At 47.3% G+C, this 14,893-nt stretch overlaps 1 protein-coding gene across 1 annotated transcript in view; it reads right to left on the reverse strand.

Moving 5' to 3' along the window:
• The window catches only part of CTBP2 (C-terminal binding protein 2), a 41,214-nt gene extending 28,707 nt beyond the window's left edge, over window positions 1-12,507 (reverse strand). Inside the window, exon 1 of the mRNA XM_042019553.1 lies at window positions 10,513-12,507. Within this exon, the coding sequence (XP_041875487.1) occupies window positions 10,513-12,193 (1,681 nt within the window). The 5' untranslated portion in view covers window positions 12,194-12,507. The remainder of the gene's footprint in view (window positions 1-10,512) is intronic.
• Window positions 12,508-14,893: the final 2,386 nt, after the last annotated feature.

Consider the following 14,893-nt stretch of genomic DNA (forward strand, 5'->3'; position numbering starts at 1 on the left):
GCAAATTCTTGTCTTGTTGAGTCCAGCTGCAGCTCTGGAGCCTGAGGGCTCTGGGAGGAGTGCGAGAGGCTTTGCAGGAGGAGTTAGAGCAGCAGTGCTCTTCTTTACTGGATCTGATCCCTCTTCCTTCCTGGAGCAGAACAGTTCGTTGTCCCCTGGGAGAAGAGTGGAGCTTCTCCTTTGGCTCTCACATGTGCTCTGCAAGTTCCCGTAGGCTGAACCGCCTGCACAACGTGACTGCACAGTGCAGAACCTCTGAGCACCAAGCCTTGTAGGAGCCAGTGCTGCTTCTCCCAGCCCTTCTGAGAGATCTGCTTTCCACAAGTCTGTGCCGATGTATTTGCCTTCTCCCCTGAGAAAGGCCAGTCTCCCTCTCTGCTGATCCAACCCCCCTCTCCCTGCCTCAGCCGGCTGCACAAGGAGGAGAGCACGTGGATGGGGACAACTGGTCAGGTTTGCTTTCCTCAGCACCACTCCTCTCCCTGGTGCCACCTCTGCTGAGGACACAACACCGTGGCTGTGCTGTCCCCAGCCTCTGCTCAGGCAGTCCCCCTCCTGTACCAAAAGCTATGGTAGGATGGGACTTCCCTCTGCATTTCCCAGGACAAAGCTCATCTACTACCACAAAAGAAATACCACATGAGAAAAGCTCCGTTTCAGAGCTAAGCACAAGTTACAAGACGTATTAACTTCCAACTTTCCAAACTCCCTCCTAGAAGGACAAGGCAGTCAAATGGATCTGCTCTGGATTTCTATTACAAACCCCTCACAGCTGCAAATCCTTTACAAGGTGATTTTTACTTAGCAAAGCACCTGTTTTTCACCCTGAGCACTGTCTCCCCTCTGACAAATATTTCTGTTTACAGTCTGGAACTTTGTCATACCGAGCTGTGACTGAATTCATTATCTCCACACACTCCTGTTGTGTCAATATTACATGACTGCCATTTCTCTGTCTCTTCCTGAACTGCTAACCATGATTAACGCTGCTGTTTGTGTTCACAAGTGACCTCCTTCGCTTCATTGCAGCCCATAGTGTCACAAATCCTAAAATGATCCCAAAATACTGATGGACAGGCCAGTTCTGACATCTGCTAGTTCCAAGGATCTTCAAACCCCTCTGTCAAACATCCCGCAGAAGTCCATCCTTCCCTCTCAAGAGAAGCACCCTTGGTCCCCTTTTGCTTTGATCACTTGTAACTCTGAAGCACTTTTCTGTTTCAGAAGCCCTGGATGCTCCTTCCATCCACCTTCCAGCTCAGATTTTCCACATTAACGCTCCAGACTTCGTGTAGTTCAATCAAGTTTAAAGTCTCAGTTTTTGCTCTTTCCCAGCTACCACTCAGCTGTGCCTGGTGAAGCAGTTATGTCAACCATTTAGAATGGTCAAAAAGCCACATTAATTTATCAATTAATTTCGCACCCTCTCTACAGTAGAGCATAATGGGTCTGTATCTATGAGTAATTTTAATTTCCTGAGTTATTTTTTGTCTTGAGAGCCTCGCACTGAGCTAGTTGGGCTAGATCATGAATAGGAGCAGTAGCCAGCCTGACACCAGAGTTTTAGGCTGAGCAAACCAAAATTGGGGTAAGTTGCCTAAACAGAATGAGAACAGGTATATGATGGTTTTACATAAAAATGTCAGAAATTAAGAAAAAGGAAACATTCAACTGTATGCAAAACATAACCTCTTTTAAATGTCCAAAGCAGAACAGAAGTTGTTAACACACAGCCAGTTCTGCACCTCAAAGACCATGCAAAAATAACCCAAAACTGAATAGTCAACAGCAAACTAAATAGTCAGCATAAGTGCTGACTGGTACCACGTCTAAAAGTAATTCGAGCTTTAATAATTCAACACAATTTAATTTGCTGGTAGTAGGAAAGGTGGAATTTGCTTTTTTCCAAAAGATGACGTGGATGGATATCCTATCTCTGTAAGGTACACCCCAATTTGTGGTAAGTGCTGGGCGTGAGGCCAAACACACAGAACACACACACAATGCCCTGGTGTTCTCTGGATCAGGTCCATAAACCACAGAAACTGAGATCAAACAAGAAATTCTCTGACAGATTTAACATGTGAAACCAAGCAATATCACCGATATTTATTTTACCCAGAAGACCTGACTAGAATTTTGTTTCAGAAGTTTTCAAACTTGCAAGTGTTTGGTGGAATTCCTCTTCATGCCTTACTTCAGCCTGTTAATATCAGTCCCAGTGCTAACGACCCAACTTGTGAATGTACAGAGGGAAAACAGAGCTTCATGAAATATTGATACACACTTGGAAATTTGACAATTATCTCCAAAGCTCCTTGGTAAAACCTGAAGCAAATAAATAGCAAACATTTCCTGCACTCATTAAAACACTGAAAAACAGAGAAAGAAACCTACTCATTATCCATTTGACAAATCTATCCTATTATTTTTAATAATCCACAGGCTTCCAATGCATGAAACCTACAGCTTCTCCTGCTTAGGAAACCACTGGGTTTGTAGATCTAATTTTAAGAAATGCAATAAAAGTCAGTGATGTAGAGCGGGTTCCTTTTGCACGAGAGAGTAAAAATCCTTCTCCTATTGAAATCAATGACAAAATCACCATTTTTCAAGTGAACTTGACTCACTGCCCTACTTTGGAAATTGCTCCTCCAGAACGGTATTCTACAAAAATTAGAAATAATAATTTTGTTGGCCTTTTTCATGCAAGCTTCAGAAACACAAAACTGGAGTGAAAAAGAAGTGATGAGCCAGAGCATGGGGCTGCTGGTTCATGGGATGCATCTCTGTATCTTGCTTATCTCACACCAGGTGGATGATCCCCTGGCTCTCCCTCCGGCCAGAGCACGGCATGGGAGATGCCACACTGCTCCGAGGGAGCCTGGGCTTTCAGGATGAACAGCAAATACAGAGAACACCTTCCCTGCTGAATAAAAATGAGCCCTGAGGGGAAAACTTCCACTGCAGAGCATGACAGGTTGTTTGGCATTGCCCTGATGTTATTAGTTATTAGTAATCCTGGTCTGGGGACCTTCTAGCCCTGACTGCAGATGAAACAAGACCACATTCGCTGCAGACAAGAATGAAATGGAAATTTAAGACTCTTAAGCCAAATGTTTCAGGTGATAGGATAACAGCTCCCACTGTCATGCAGGTCCACTCGACATGAGGAAGAATTCAGAGGCAGGGAAAGCTCAGTAGGAGATTACAGGAACTGCTGGCCAGGTGGGATAACTAAAGATGCATTTCAGCATTCCTGACGACTTCAGTGTCCCAGCAGGATGGTCTAGATACTGACAAGCTCTCTGCTGTCCACACTGAATCCTCTCTTTTATCCTTCATAATATTAATCAAGATTCCTTGCATCAACAAAACGAAATATATGCACTTGCATGAACTACTGTACTTTTTCAATATTCATTTAAACCTTTCTAACAAGGCACTCAGAAGAGGGAAGAGAACAAAATAAATGCAGGTGACATCTCCATTCCTGTTTCTTTTCACTCTGCACATAACAGACTCCAATAAGAGACTGGGCCATCCTAAGAAAAGGCTGATAATCTATAGGGTCAGTAAGGGAATGTGTAGGAGGCAGCTTGAAATCGCTCAGGGATTTGCAGTGTTTAGCACAAGTGTCAGGAAACGTGTTAAGGTTAAGAAGACCAGCAGGAGAGTTAGGGGGGTATCGCCAGGTTCTGGCATCCCACCACCCTACACCTCCTGATGCTCCCTGGATGGAGGGAACCCACCTGGAGATACCAACCTCACATCTGGAAAACACATGCCAAATGTTTCCATGACACCTCAGTTCTGACCCTCTTTTTCTACGTTTTTTCATGGAAAGTATATCCTAAATTATTTCTTATCACTGTGTTTGCTGTCTAAACAAAATCACGTCTGCTTGTTTCCTTGCCAAGCTAGGAAATAATAAATTGCTCGATAACCAAAACAAGACACTTCTGGCAAACAATGAAGACTGAAGAAGCACTGATCCAAATGGATAATGACTGAGACACTGATTATATTTTTGAGATTTTTTTCCTCCCCATTTTCATGTCTATACATATCTGCATATATAAATAAAACATGAGAATGCCATCTTGGCTGTTCATACCAGTATTTACCAAGGATCTCCACCAGCAGATAAGCCCTGCTGGTTTCCTTCTTATTGTGACAACATGCTTATGTGTCAGATTACAGAGCCTAAACCACCCTTTTCCCAGGGACTGTAACACTTTTGGGAAGGGCAGGAACTGTCCTGTGGTGTCACTTCTCCCAGCCTCTCCTTGCCTGACACTGCTTTCATTTACAAGATGAGGCGAGGGGCCATCATCTCCCTTGGCCACCCAACATTTGCTGGCTGAGATTCCAGGAGGGAATGCTGCAGGTGGGAAAGGACCACAGTCCTCCACCCCTGACCCACTGCGGCTGTTCCAAAGCGGAGCACAGCTCACACATCTGGTGGCCATGTTGCACATACTCTTTGCAAACGAAAAAAGGAATGTATGCCTGGCAAATTCAGGTGAAGGGCTTCCAAACTACCAAGGAAGTGGAGCCACCAGGCTGGGGGATGCCGAGGGGCAGTGGGAGGCCCTGCACGGGCAGGGTGGGGGCTGTGCCACGCTGTGCCACGGGACCCCACGGTTAAGCCGATTGTTGGCCGGACACCCCCTGCACCAGGGGAGAGGGTCGAGGAAGGAAAGCCGGGCACTAATCTGCTCCATCTGCTCTGGAGCAGCTAATTGGATTGTGGGTGCACAAGGCAAGGTGCTGGACATGGTGCTGGCCACTTGTAGCCTCCTGTTTCCCTGAACAGAGCTGCTCCAGCACTGCTGCCCAACACCTCTGCACAAACCCTTCCCCAAGGGCTGCCCTGCCCAGGGCATGGATACCCAGCACTGCTGCCCAACACCTCTGCCCAAACCCTTCCCCAGGGCTGTCCTGCCCAGGGCATGGCTGCCCAGCACTGCTGCCCAACACCTCTGCCCAAAACCTTCCCCCAGGCTGCCCTGTCTGGGGCATGGCTGCCCAGCACCTCCCTACTGGAGAGGCAGAACTAAATATTGGAAAAACAACCCACGCTCGTCCCACTCCCAGAAGTAACACTTCATCTTTAACAAAACACTACCAACAGCAGACAAAAGAGATTAAAGATTACCTTTCTTTACCAAAAGCCAGCCAAATGCTGTTAACGTCAGGTTTTATTTAGGTGTAAAAGTCAAAAGCTTGCCTGCCAGTTGCCATCTATAAACCTTACTAATACCAGTCCTACGTCTGCAACATCTATTCTACATCAGTGGCTTAATGATGTTAGTCTCCTGCTTTTCAAGGATTCAGCTCAGCACCTACTTTGCTTTTAAAAATAACAGGCAATTCAGTTGTGCAGCATTTTCATTAAACTGGGCTGCAGTGTGATGATATGAGAATGACAAGGAGAAGAAATATAAAAAATGTTTAATACAATAATAAGAAGAAACCTTTAAATTTTTTTTTTCCCCTCTGTGAACACAAAGTTTGTAGCTATGGAAACTACTTATGAGAAAGCTAAAAAAATGTCAGTAAATATAGTCAGAGAATGATCTGGATATATGAGAGTCCTAACAATGCTAGAGAACCAGAGACACAGGGTGAAAGGAAAGTGTAAATTGAAGATGACAACACTTGTGCATCTGACAACACATTCTCCTTTGACAGGCCAAATTCATTTTTATTGCCATGGCACTAAAGTCAATGAATTGCAACTGGAATGACTTTGACACTTTATATTGCTTTTGATAAAACCATTATAAAAAGCATATTTTAGCCTTCAAATAAGTGTTTTAAAAGCATATTCTCTGCCACCAATGAACTGTACGTGCACATTGGCCACGATAGTCAGCAGCACATCTCTTGCACATTTTGTTCTTCAGCCACTCACCCTACTAAGGTGGGCAGTTGGGGTCCCTTCCATTTTAAGATCCACCCACTCACATGCTCAGCTGAGGTTGGTCCTTCTGAGCCTTTCAAAGGCATTCCCAAAATCACTGGGAGTTTCCCAGGTACTTCCCTTATCATTAATGTCTTGATGCTGTGACCATTGGGACAGCAGACACGAGAAAGATCCATCTGCTTATTTCAAACTGTATTTTTGTATGGAACTTATGATCCCAGTTAAAAACATTACTCCATTTTTGGCGTTTTTGTTAATGAGCGCAGTGCAGCGTTTACCTGGACTGACACACTAGCTGGGAATGGCTCCAAGGACATGCTATGGTCTGTCAGGTCAATGTGCAAATTAAATCAGATTTATTCAGTGCACGGAGCTTCCCTTGGTGCTGTTTCAGCCCAGATTGTTAATTGAGCGGCCTTACATGGACACGTTGTGATTCTGTGCTGTAGTTTGTACAGAAAACACAGGCAAGAAAACCTGAAGTCGATTTCTGAGCTCTCCACTGTACTGGGCAAAGAATACAACATCAACAAATGCTCAGGAAATTTATATTGTGTAGGAAATATCCTGCTAAACCCCACCCATAGAAAGTTATGGCAATATAGCTTTAATTAGGTTAAAAGAATTAATAGTTTAAAAGAGTGGGCAAATGTCGCTCTTTTAACCATCTTTGATGGGATCTTTTAACCATCCTTTAACAGCCATCAAGGCTTTTGTTCCTGCCTATGCCCTTTCCTCTGTGGGGGTTGCCCATGTGAAGAGTTTCAGCCTGCAATTACGTGTGGTTAAGGCAGTTTTTATCTGTCACAGGGGAGAAAATACCAATAAAAGGCATCACAACGAGGTGTTAAAGAGCACAAGCAGAGCTGAGCTAATCAGTGAAAAGCATTTCTAGCTGCGCTCTAAGCTGATAAAAGAGAGAGGGTGAGTTCCCTTCACTCTGGAGAGAACAACTTGTCCAAGGAGGGCAGCTGCCTTCAGCCTGGCTTTCCCTGCCCATGAAAAGGTCAGGCTTTCAACCAAATCTCACAGCCAAGTAATTTTTCTCTTGCTTCCTGATGATACCCACCTGACTTTACAGGGCAGCGCTGCTCCTCATCCCTGCGGGAAGCATCTCCCCTTTTGTGATAATTCACTTTCATATCTTCATGTGTAAACAAGAGCTTGAAAAACTACCCAAGACACGTATTTGCAATGAATCACCATTTCCCATTTAAGCTCCCTAATACAGCATCAGAAACAGAAATCTGGACCAGCCCCTGTTTGGGAGAAGTCCAGGCTAGCTACAAAAATACAAGACTTCTCATCTGCCAACTGCTTTACTACTAAAACATTGGATCAAAAAGAAAAAGTAAATTAAGTAATCTAATAAAAATACTAGCAAACATCATGAATCGAAGTTGCAAAATTTGGAGGCGGAGCTGCAGCAATGTGATCAGTGACCGTGAGATGCTGCCTGCCCTAACCAGCTTTGCTGACCTGGACTATTTATTTCCCTGCACTCCCTCCCAGCTCAGCACGGGGCTGGCCACAAACCCGCTCTGGCTCAGCCCTCCTATTGACATGTGTTTGTCTCTCAGATCTTGCAGGGCTTTCTTCCTGCTCACCACTGAGTTGACTTGGTGTGCTCACTACTGGTGATCCTGTGGATGGCTGCAGGAGCATTCCTGTCAGCTATTCCTGACAAGGTCTCAATGACACAGAGAGCAGCAGCTTTGCCAGAACTGTGGCAGGGGAGCTCCTGGCATGGGAAGCCGGCTCATCTCTGGAGACGTCACTTTACCAGCACAGCAAAGGGTTTAAGCTGCTCATTCACCACCTTCTCTTCACACAACCCTGCAACTCCCAGGAAGGGCAATTTATCTAACTTCTTAATAATTATTTTATGAAAAGCAAAGCAGTTGCAGCACTAAATCTCATTCCTCGTTTTCCCTTATCTGACCATGTCCATAAACATGTGGCACGTGCCTGTATCCCTGCCCAGGATCCTGCCTCTACCATCAGGAATACCAGGCAGGAGAAGACACCTTCCTCCTGCAAGCCCTCTGCCTGAACTCCAAAGTGAACACAGCTGTGCAGAACGCACACGGAGTGTCAAACTCAGCACAAAATGACAAATGGGATATTTAGGAAAAACTCACTGCAGAAAGACTACAATGCATAGCTCAACAAGACTTAAAAAAAACCCAGAATTACCTGTTTTAAGGTCTTATCCATATAACAAGCTTCAAAACATGACTGGGCTGTAACATGCACTTTATAAACCTCTGCTGACTGGGAAGACATTAACCTACACCAACAGAAAATATTTGCAGCCATTTGGAGATGGAGTTTAATACTGAATTTGCTTTCACCTTGTGACTTGAGTATCCACAGCCAAAGCTACAGCCAGGAGAAGGCTCATTGCTCCTAAAAACGAATCCTGGCTCTTCCTGCTGGCAAATACAATTTCTCTGGATTTAGTCAAGTTTCTGCCATCCACTCAAAGCTTTAAAACATCTTAACATATTTCTAACCTCAGCTTATCCCCTCGTGGGTAAGTGTGAACACTCCTGCTCAACAAAGCTCAAACATCTACAAACCACCGCACTTTTTCATTTTTAATCCGTACCCTTCTACGTCGGCTTCTACTTTTAAAATTTAGTTTAACAGGAAGAAAACCTCTCAGGCTATTTGGAAAGGAAAAAGGGGAAATAAATAAAAATGAAGACAATTTTACAGGTCCTACTTCAGCTAAACCTTTCAGGGCCTTCAATGAGAAGATAATCTTTCTGTGATTATGGCCAAACCCTCTCGTTGCTTGGCAACACATAATTAAGGAATATGTTTTCAGATCCGCTTTGCAAGCTGGCCATTATCAGATGAAATTACTGGAGCAACAAATGTCATCCTCATGCAAATGAGATGGTCGTAGGCAAAAGAAGAAAAAAAAGAGGGTTGAGTAGCAAGAAAGAGCTCAACAGCACAGAAATGCTGCTGGCTTCTTCTTGCTGTAAACCAGTAATTCTGGTGGAGGGAAGGGATAATCTAAAGATTTTTAGAGAACAAGGTTTGCAGTTAATAAACAAGACACAGGCAAGGAGGGATCTGTTTCCCATGGTGGAGGAGATTACTCTCAATCCCTGTGCTCTGGAGGTCCTTCAGCCCAGAGCTTTCGCTGTGTCGGCACCGACCGCTCAATCAGACATAGCGCAAATAAATGAACATATTTGTGTTCCCCACATTATGCCAGTTCATCTTTTTAGCTGCATTTATTTAAAAATACTGCCTGGATGTACTACTTTAGCATCTGATCCATGTCAACACAGAACATGCTGCCTAATACTGAAGCATTTTTTAGAAATCAATACATTACACCAGCTACATAAAGGACTCATAAGCGTGAAAGGACCGGCGCTTACTTCCTAGCTGTGTAATTATGGTATGGCAGGGAAAGGGGTGTGCCAAGTGTCTGCATTTTGACAACTTTATCATTTCCACTCACAAAATCATTCTTTATTTAGATTCCTCTGGAATGGCATCACCAGCTTGGCACCGTCTCGATGCCTATAAATGGTATCCCTCTCATTAAAGCTTTGTGTGTGTGTGCTGGTACAGCACATTGTTCGGCAATTGTTTGCATGGGAGTTCAGCTGAGCTGCACAGGGAGAAAACTCCCTGCTCACAGAGTCACTACCGGCAAAAACATTTCAAGGGGTGTCTTTCCACACCACAAACGAATGCATTCGATGAATTCTCTTATACTTTTCCAGGTGGTTTTGGGGTTAATTTTCTGTCAGGCTCTGAGTGCTACCATCAACATACATCTCCAAAGCAGAGGAGCAGAGCCGGCTTGGATTGTTCAGCTTTTCGTCTAAACAGCCAAGGGCCTGAGCGTTTCTAGAAGGGGAAGGGAAGCCTAGGAGCCACCATTCATTTTTATTGTTCCAGTGCTTAATGACAGGCTTTTAGTTTTAAGCACAGCCCTATTACTTTAACAGCTCTATCGCTTCACTTACAGGCATCTCGAGAAGGAAATGAAGGGGTTTATTTTGTATGCCTGATAAAACAGCAAATTAATAATAAGAAGAAAAGCCTTAGGTAATGGCCAAAGGTAAGTCGATTCTCGAATAACACCATTAACTATCTGATGAATTTAGTCAAAACAATGCTAACCATTTCCTCGGAGGAACACATTTGTGCCTGATAACAGCGGTAAAAAGTCAATCTGCAGCAAACCCTGTAGTCCTAATTGCTCAGCCAGCACAGCGTCTAATCTCCTGTTCTCTACAAACAACGGGAACGGCAAGATTAACCCTGGAAGCATTATCTGAGATACCGCTCATGTTTAACTGAAGTTGGCTAAACAAATAAAATATTTGGAATTTAACCACAGAGCGAGAACCAGCATCTTTAGCTCCATATGGCCGGCACAGCCCTGCACAGAAATCCCCTTCACCTCCTTTTCTAAGTAGGACAGCGTCTTAATATTTAGGCATGAACCCCCAATGACACTTGACGGTGGGTTTTTTGAGGGGTAAGTTAAGCAACAACAAGGTGGTTCTAAACTACTGCATGGACTAAGCCCCTTCAGTAATTACTTGGTTCAGGCGATGCCATGGTGGAGACGATGACGGGGGGCCCCGTGCGCCTGCTGAGCTTCGGGTACGGGGAGAGCTGGGCAGGGAAGGCGGGTCCGCTGGGTGCCAGGCCGCCGTCCCCCGGTGCTCCCGGCCGGCGGAGGAGCTGGGGGCTGCCGTGGGGGCTGGGTGCCGGTGACGCCGCCGCTGTCCGCTCCCTCTTCATCAGCTCCATGGGCACGGTGTAGGTGGTGGGGTACGCCGTCTTGGGGCTGGCGTGCGGGTTGGCCGCCGTCATGGGCAAGCCGACCGGAGCAGAGTAGGCAGAGGCGGGACGCGGGTGCGTGCTGCAAGGCAGGGGGGTATTGTATCCCGAACCGGGGAGGAAGTGCGGCCCCGCAGGAGCCCCCGCGGGGGCTGGGTAGGTGGTGGTCTCCAGCAGGTGCTGAGTCGGGGCGCTGGATGGCCGGCGGTGCATCTCGACGCCTCTCGGGGACAGCGGCTGCAGCGGCGGCGGGTGCTGCGATGCGCCGGGGCCGTCCACGGTGGGCACCCCGTACTCTGCCGGGAGCTCGCTGCGGTGGCTGAAGCTGTTGGAGCGGGTCCTGGGGCGCAGCGCCCCGCTCCTGCGCTCCTGCCTCTGCAGCTGCATCTCTGCCTTGTAGTTGTGGGCGATGCGGGACAGCACGCGGGCCTGCCCCAGATTGGGCGCCACCGACTTGATGTCGTTCTCCTCCATCATGGCCAGCAGGTTCGGGGAGTCGAAGCCCTGCTGCAGCAGGGCAGCGAAGGTGCTCTCCGAGACGCCCTCCGCACGCAGCAGAGCCACAAACTCGGGGTCGAAGCTCCTCTTGCCCTCCGGCCCAGGAAAGGTGGGGGGCACCGGCGGGTGGGAAGGAGTCGCCCCCGTCACCTCGTAGCTGTCGTAGGGACCCTTAGCGCCGGTGCTCTCCCTGCCTGGCCCGTAGCTGGTGCCGGTGCTGGTGGTGGGATCCACCACCAGGCAGGTGGGGGCAGCTTGCCTGGCCGCTGCCGCCTCGGGAGCCCGCTCTGCCCCATCGCTGTAGCCCGGCCTGCTGGGGAAGGCGGGTGGCTCTGCTGCGTACCGGGGGCCGGGGGGCTCCGTGCCGTACCACGCCGGGGAAACATCTCTGCCACGCATCCGCTGCCCGTCCAGAGCCAGCCTGGGGTCCCTGTAGAGGCGGGCGGCGTCCGGCGGGGCCGGTGGGCGCACTGCGGCCTGGTCCCAGGACAGCCGGCTGCCGGGCGCCCCGTAGCTCGCCAGCGGCCTGCCCGCCACGTGCTCGCGGTAGCAGCGGGGGTCCTTGGGTGACCTCGCCGACAGCGACGGGTCGCTGTAGTAATCCTGGGGCGGCAGAGAGCCCCGGGCCGCCATGGGCGCCGGCCGGTCGCAGTAGGCGAAGTCGGGGACAGATCCCTTCCTCAGGGGCCCCGGCGCGAAGGTGGCATCCTGGTACGGGTACGCCTCTTGCTTCAGCTCCGCACCGCCCTGCAAGATGATATCATTTGCCCGCGGCGGCTCGTACCAGCCACCCTCACCGCCATAGGTCAGGGAGCTCCTCCGGCCCGGTGGCCTCTGGTACTCGAAGGCGTTCTCGCTCTCCCAGTTTCCCTCATACCAGCCGGCAGCGTCCCAGCTCTGCGAGCGGCCGATGTTGGGGTGCTTGCTGGGGATGGGCATCGCCACGAGGCCGCTTGCTCCCGCTGACACGGAGAAGAGGAGGTGCCTGCCTTCTCAGCGCTTCTCCGGCACGCATCCAAACCGGACCGTGCTTTGCCTGAGCCCTCCTGGGACTTCAGAAACCACCGGCGGGCGGTTTTGTGTTTCCGAGTGCCCCCTGAATTATGAATGGTCGGTAACCTTAGCAGGCAGAGCATGCGGCGGAGGGGCTGCCCCTGGCCGTGCGGAGCAGCCGCGCAGGAGAGCGGCCGCGCTCAGCCCAGATGCTTTATCCTGTGCCGCTGGGGACGGCGAGCGCACATGGACAACTGGCCGAGCAGTGTGTGGGGATTAGGAGCTAAATAAAACCACTAAAGCCCTCGCTCCATGTGACATCATTTTAGCCCGATGAAATCTCACGCACTGACCCAGCCAGCAACCTCAATGCAATTTTTCCCTCGGGGCATGTTGGGGTTTTTAAAAAATTATTTTGTGGTTTTTTTAACGTTTTTTTTAACGCGTGTTTCATCTGTTTCGGTTGTCCCCCCTCCCTCACGTGCTCGGGGAGGCTGCTGGGATGGGCAGCGGGATAACGGAACGTGCATGGATCTGCTCGGCCCCGCACACGCGCATGGAAAAATAAGAAAGAAAGCTTCAGTGTCAGCTCAATCTTAATCCAACCTGATGAAATGCTAATCCACTGCACACAGCTAAGGACAAATTAAATGGGAGCCAGCAGACAGGCCAAAAAAAGGCCAGTGCAAGATACTCGAGAATATGAGAGCGATTAGAAATTACTTAGGTATCTGTTTAGCACTTTATGAATATTATAATTTGCGTTGGAAATGACTTTTTTGGGGTATTTTTTTGTGGTTTCAAATTAGCCACGCTAACTAGGCTCCAAAAGGATTCTTTATATTATTACCATAATACGCAAATCCTTTCATCATCCCAGGACAGAAAATTGTGGAGGTGTAATCTGGAATGTATAATTTTAAGACCCTAACACAGGTCATGGAGAAGGAGGGGAGGATCAAAGGATCTTAAGCCTGGCCTAACAAAGCAAAAAGGAATTGTAGACTTTTGCCCATTATCTCCAGCTTCCTTTGGAAAAAGTACATGTTTATGAAATAGGAAAACACTCAGAAACATCACACAAAACTCAATTTATACTGAGCAGTATTTCAACATTCATATGGATTAAGCTTTTTTTACACTTAGAGTAGGCAAAGGGATTTAGATGGAATCACAGCACAGAAAATTGTTATTTGGGAATGTAATAAAAATTTCCATATAGAGTCATTGTTTTCAGAGGGGATATTAAAATGGCTCCCCAAAACACGTAATCTAAATTATGACAGGCTGCTCATGCTCAAATATTCCTTTTCAAAGAAGAATAGCTCAACTGCTCCTTATTTTGCTGACTACTGCTACAAAGGCAACATTTTATTTTGTGAATTTAAAAATTCAGACGGAAACAATTTTGCCTTTCTCTGCTACAATCACAGATTTCTTGCCCTCCAATATACCCCCTTCCAAGACAGACCCGCTGAAAGGAGGAACAGTCACCGTCTCTGGTCTCTTTGCAAGACAGCTTGAGCATTTTTCCTGGCTAATCCACAATAAATGTTTAGTGCACAAGCCATCACATGATGGACTATTGTGCTATTATGATAGCTAAATCACTAATACAGTCTAATGCTTATACTTGCCTATCATCCTAATACCTCTGGGCTATATTTCTGACCCAAATACTGACAGGATCTTTGAGTAATCCCTAAATTTCTTTATTGCAGTAAATATTACAAATCCTCTTCAAACATTCTCTCCTCCAATTCCACCCTCAAGAATGAGGATCTTGAAAATTATGCTGGATATTACACAGACACGCAAAACATGGGCCCCAAACGATTATTTATGCAATTCTCAGAGAATATCTGATTGGCATTGTACTGAATTAACTAACAAACTTCAGGCACACTGGAAAATTTCTTCTTTTGTGAGAGTCAAGATGGGAAGACACATTTGTGGCTTACAAATAAAGCAGAGAATATTTTAACCAACAAAAACGTTTTATTACAACAACATTTTGCTAAAGAATAAAATGCATTCCCAACTGGATGCAGTGAGATTGGTGCCATTTGTTTGTTCTGAAACAGCAGAAGAAATCTACCAAAAATGTATATGACAAAATAATAAAATCCTGGTCTGTAGATCAAGGGCATCTTCCACCATTGTCTTAAAAGAAATTACTAAAGAACAGTCACCATTTAAAGCCCTGGTTGACAATGCAAAAAATCACACCACAGAGAAATGAAATTTCAAAAATGCTGATTTTCAACAACTGCAAGGGAAGTCAGAAGGGAGCTTGGAGCATTCACTACCTCTGAAAAAGCCAAAGGCTTTAACAAGCCCTTGGGTCACAGGACGGACACACAATAGAAACCTCGCCCAAACCAACACATCTGTGCCTGGTGGCCGTGCCCTGCCCAGCGCACGCATGGGTGACAGCAGCACCCAGAGAGCCACCTCCAAACTCCCTCCATCCCATGCACAGGAGCTCATCTGGGCTCTGAAAACCACCCTGGCACCAGCCTGCCCCTGCAGCCTTGCAGCCCTTGGGCGGGAGATGTGCTCTTCTTCCAGCTCTTCACAAGGGCCAGGAAACCCTAACTGGGGACTTGCCACTGGAACACTCATGCATATGGATGGTTTATCCCC

This window comes from Corvus kubaryi, unplaced genomic scaffold (assembly GCF_017639235.1).
Source record: "Corvus kubaryi isolate FWS band 111438036 unplaced genomic scaffold, C.kubaryi_AGA036_p1.0 138, whole genome shotgun sequence".
Classification (NCBI taxonomy): Eukaryota; Metazoa; Chordata; class Aves; order Passeriformes; family Corvidae; genus Corvus; species Corvus kubaryi.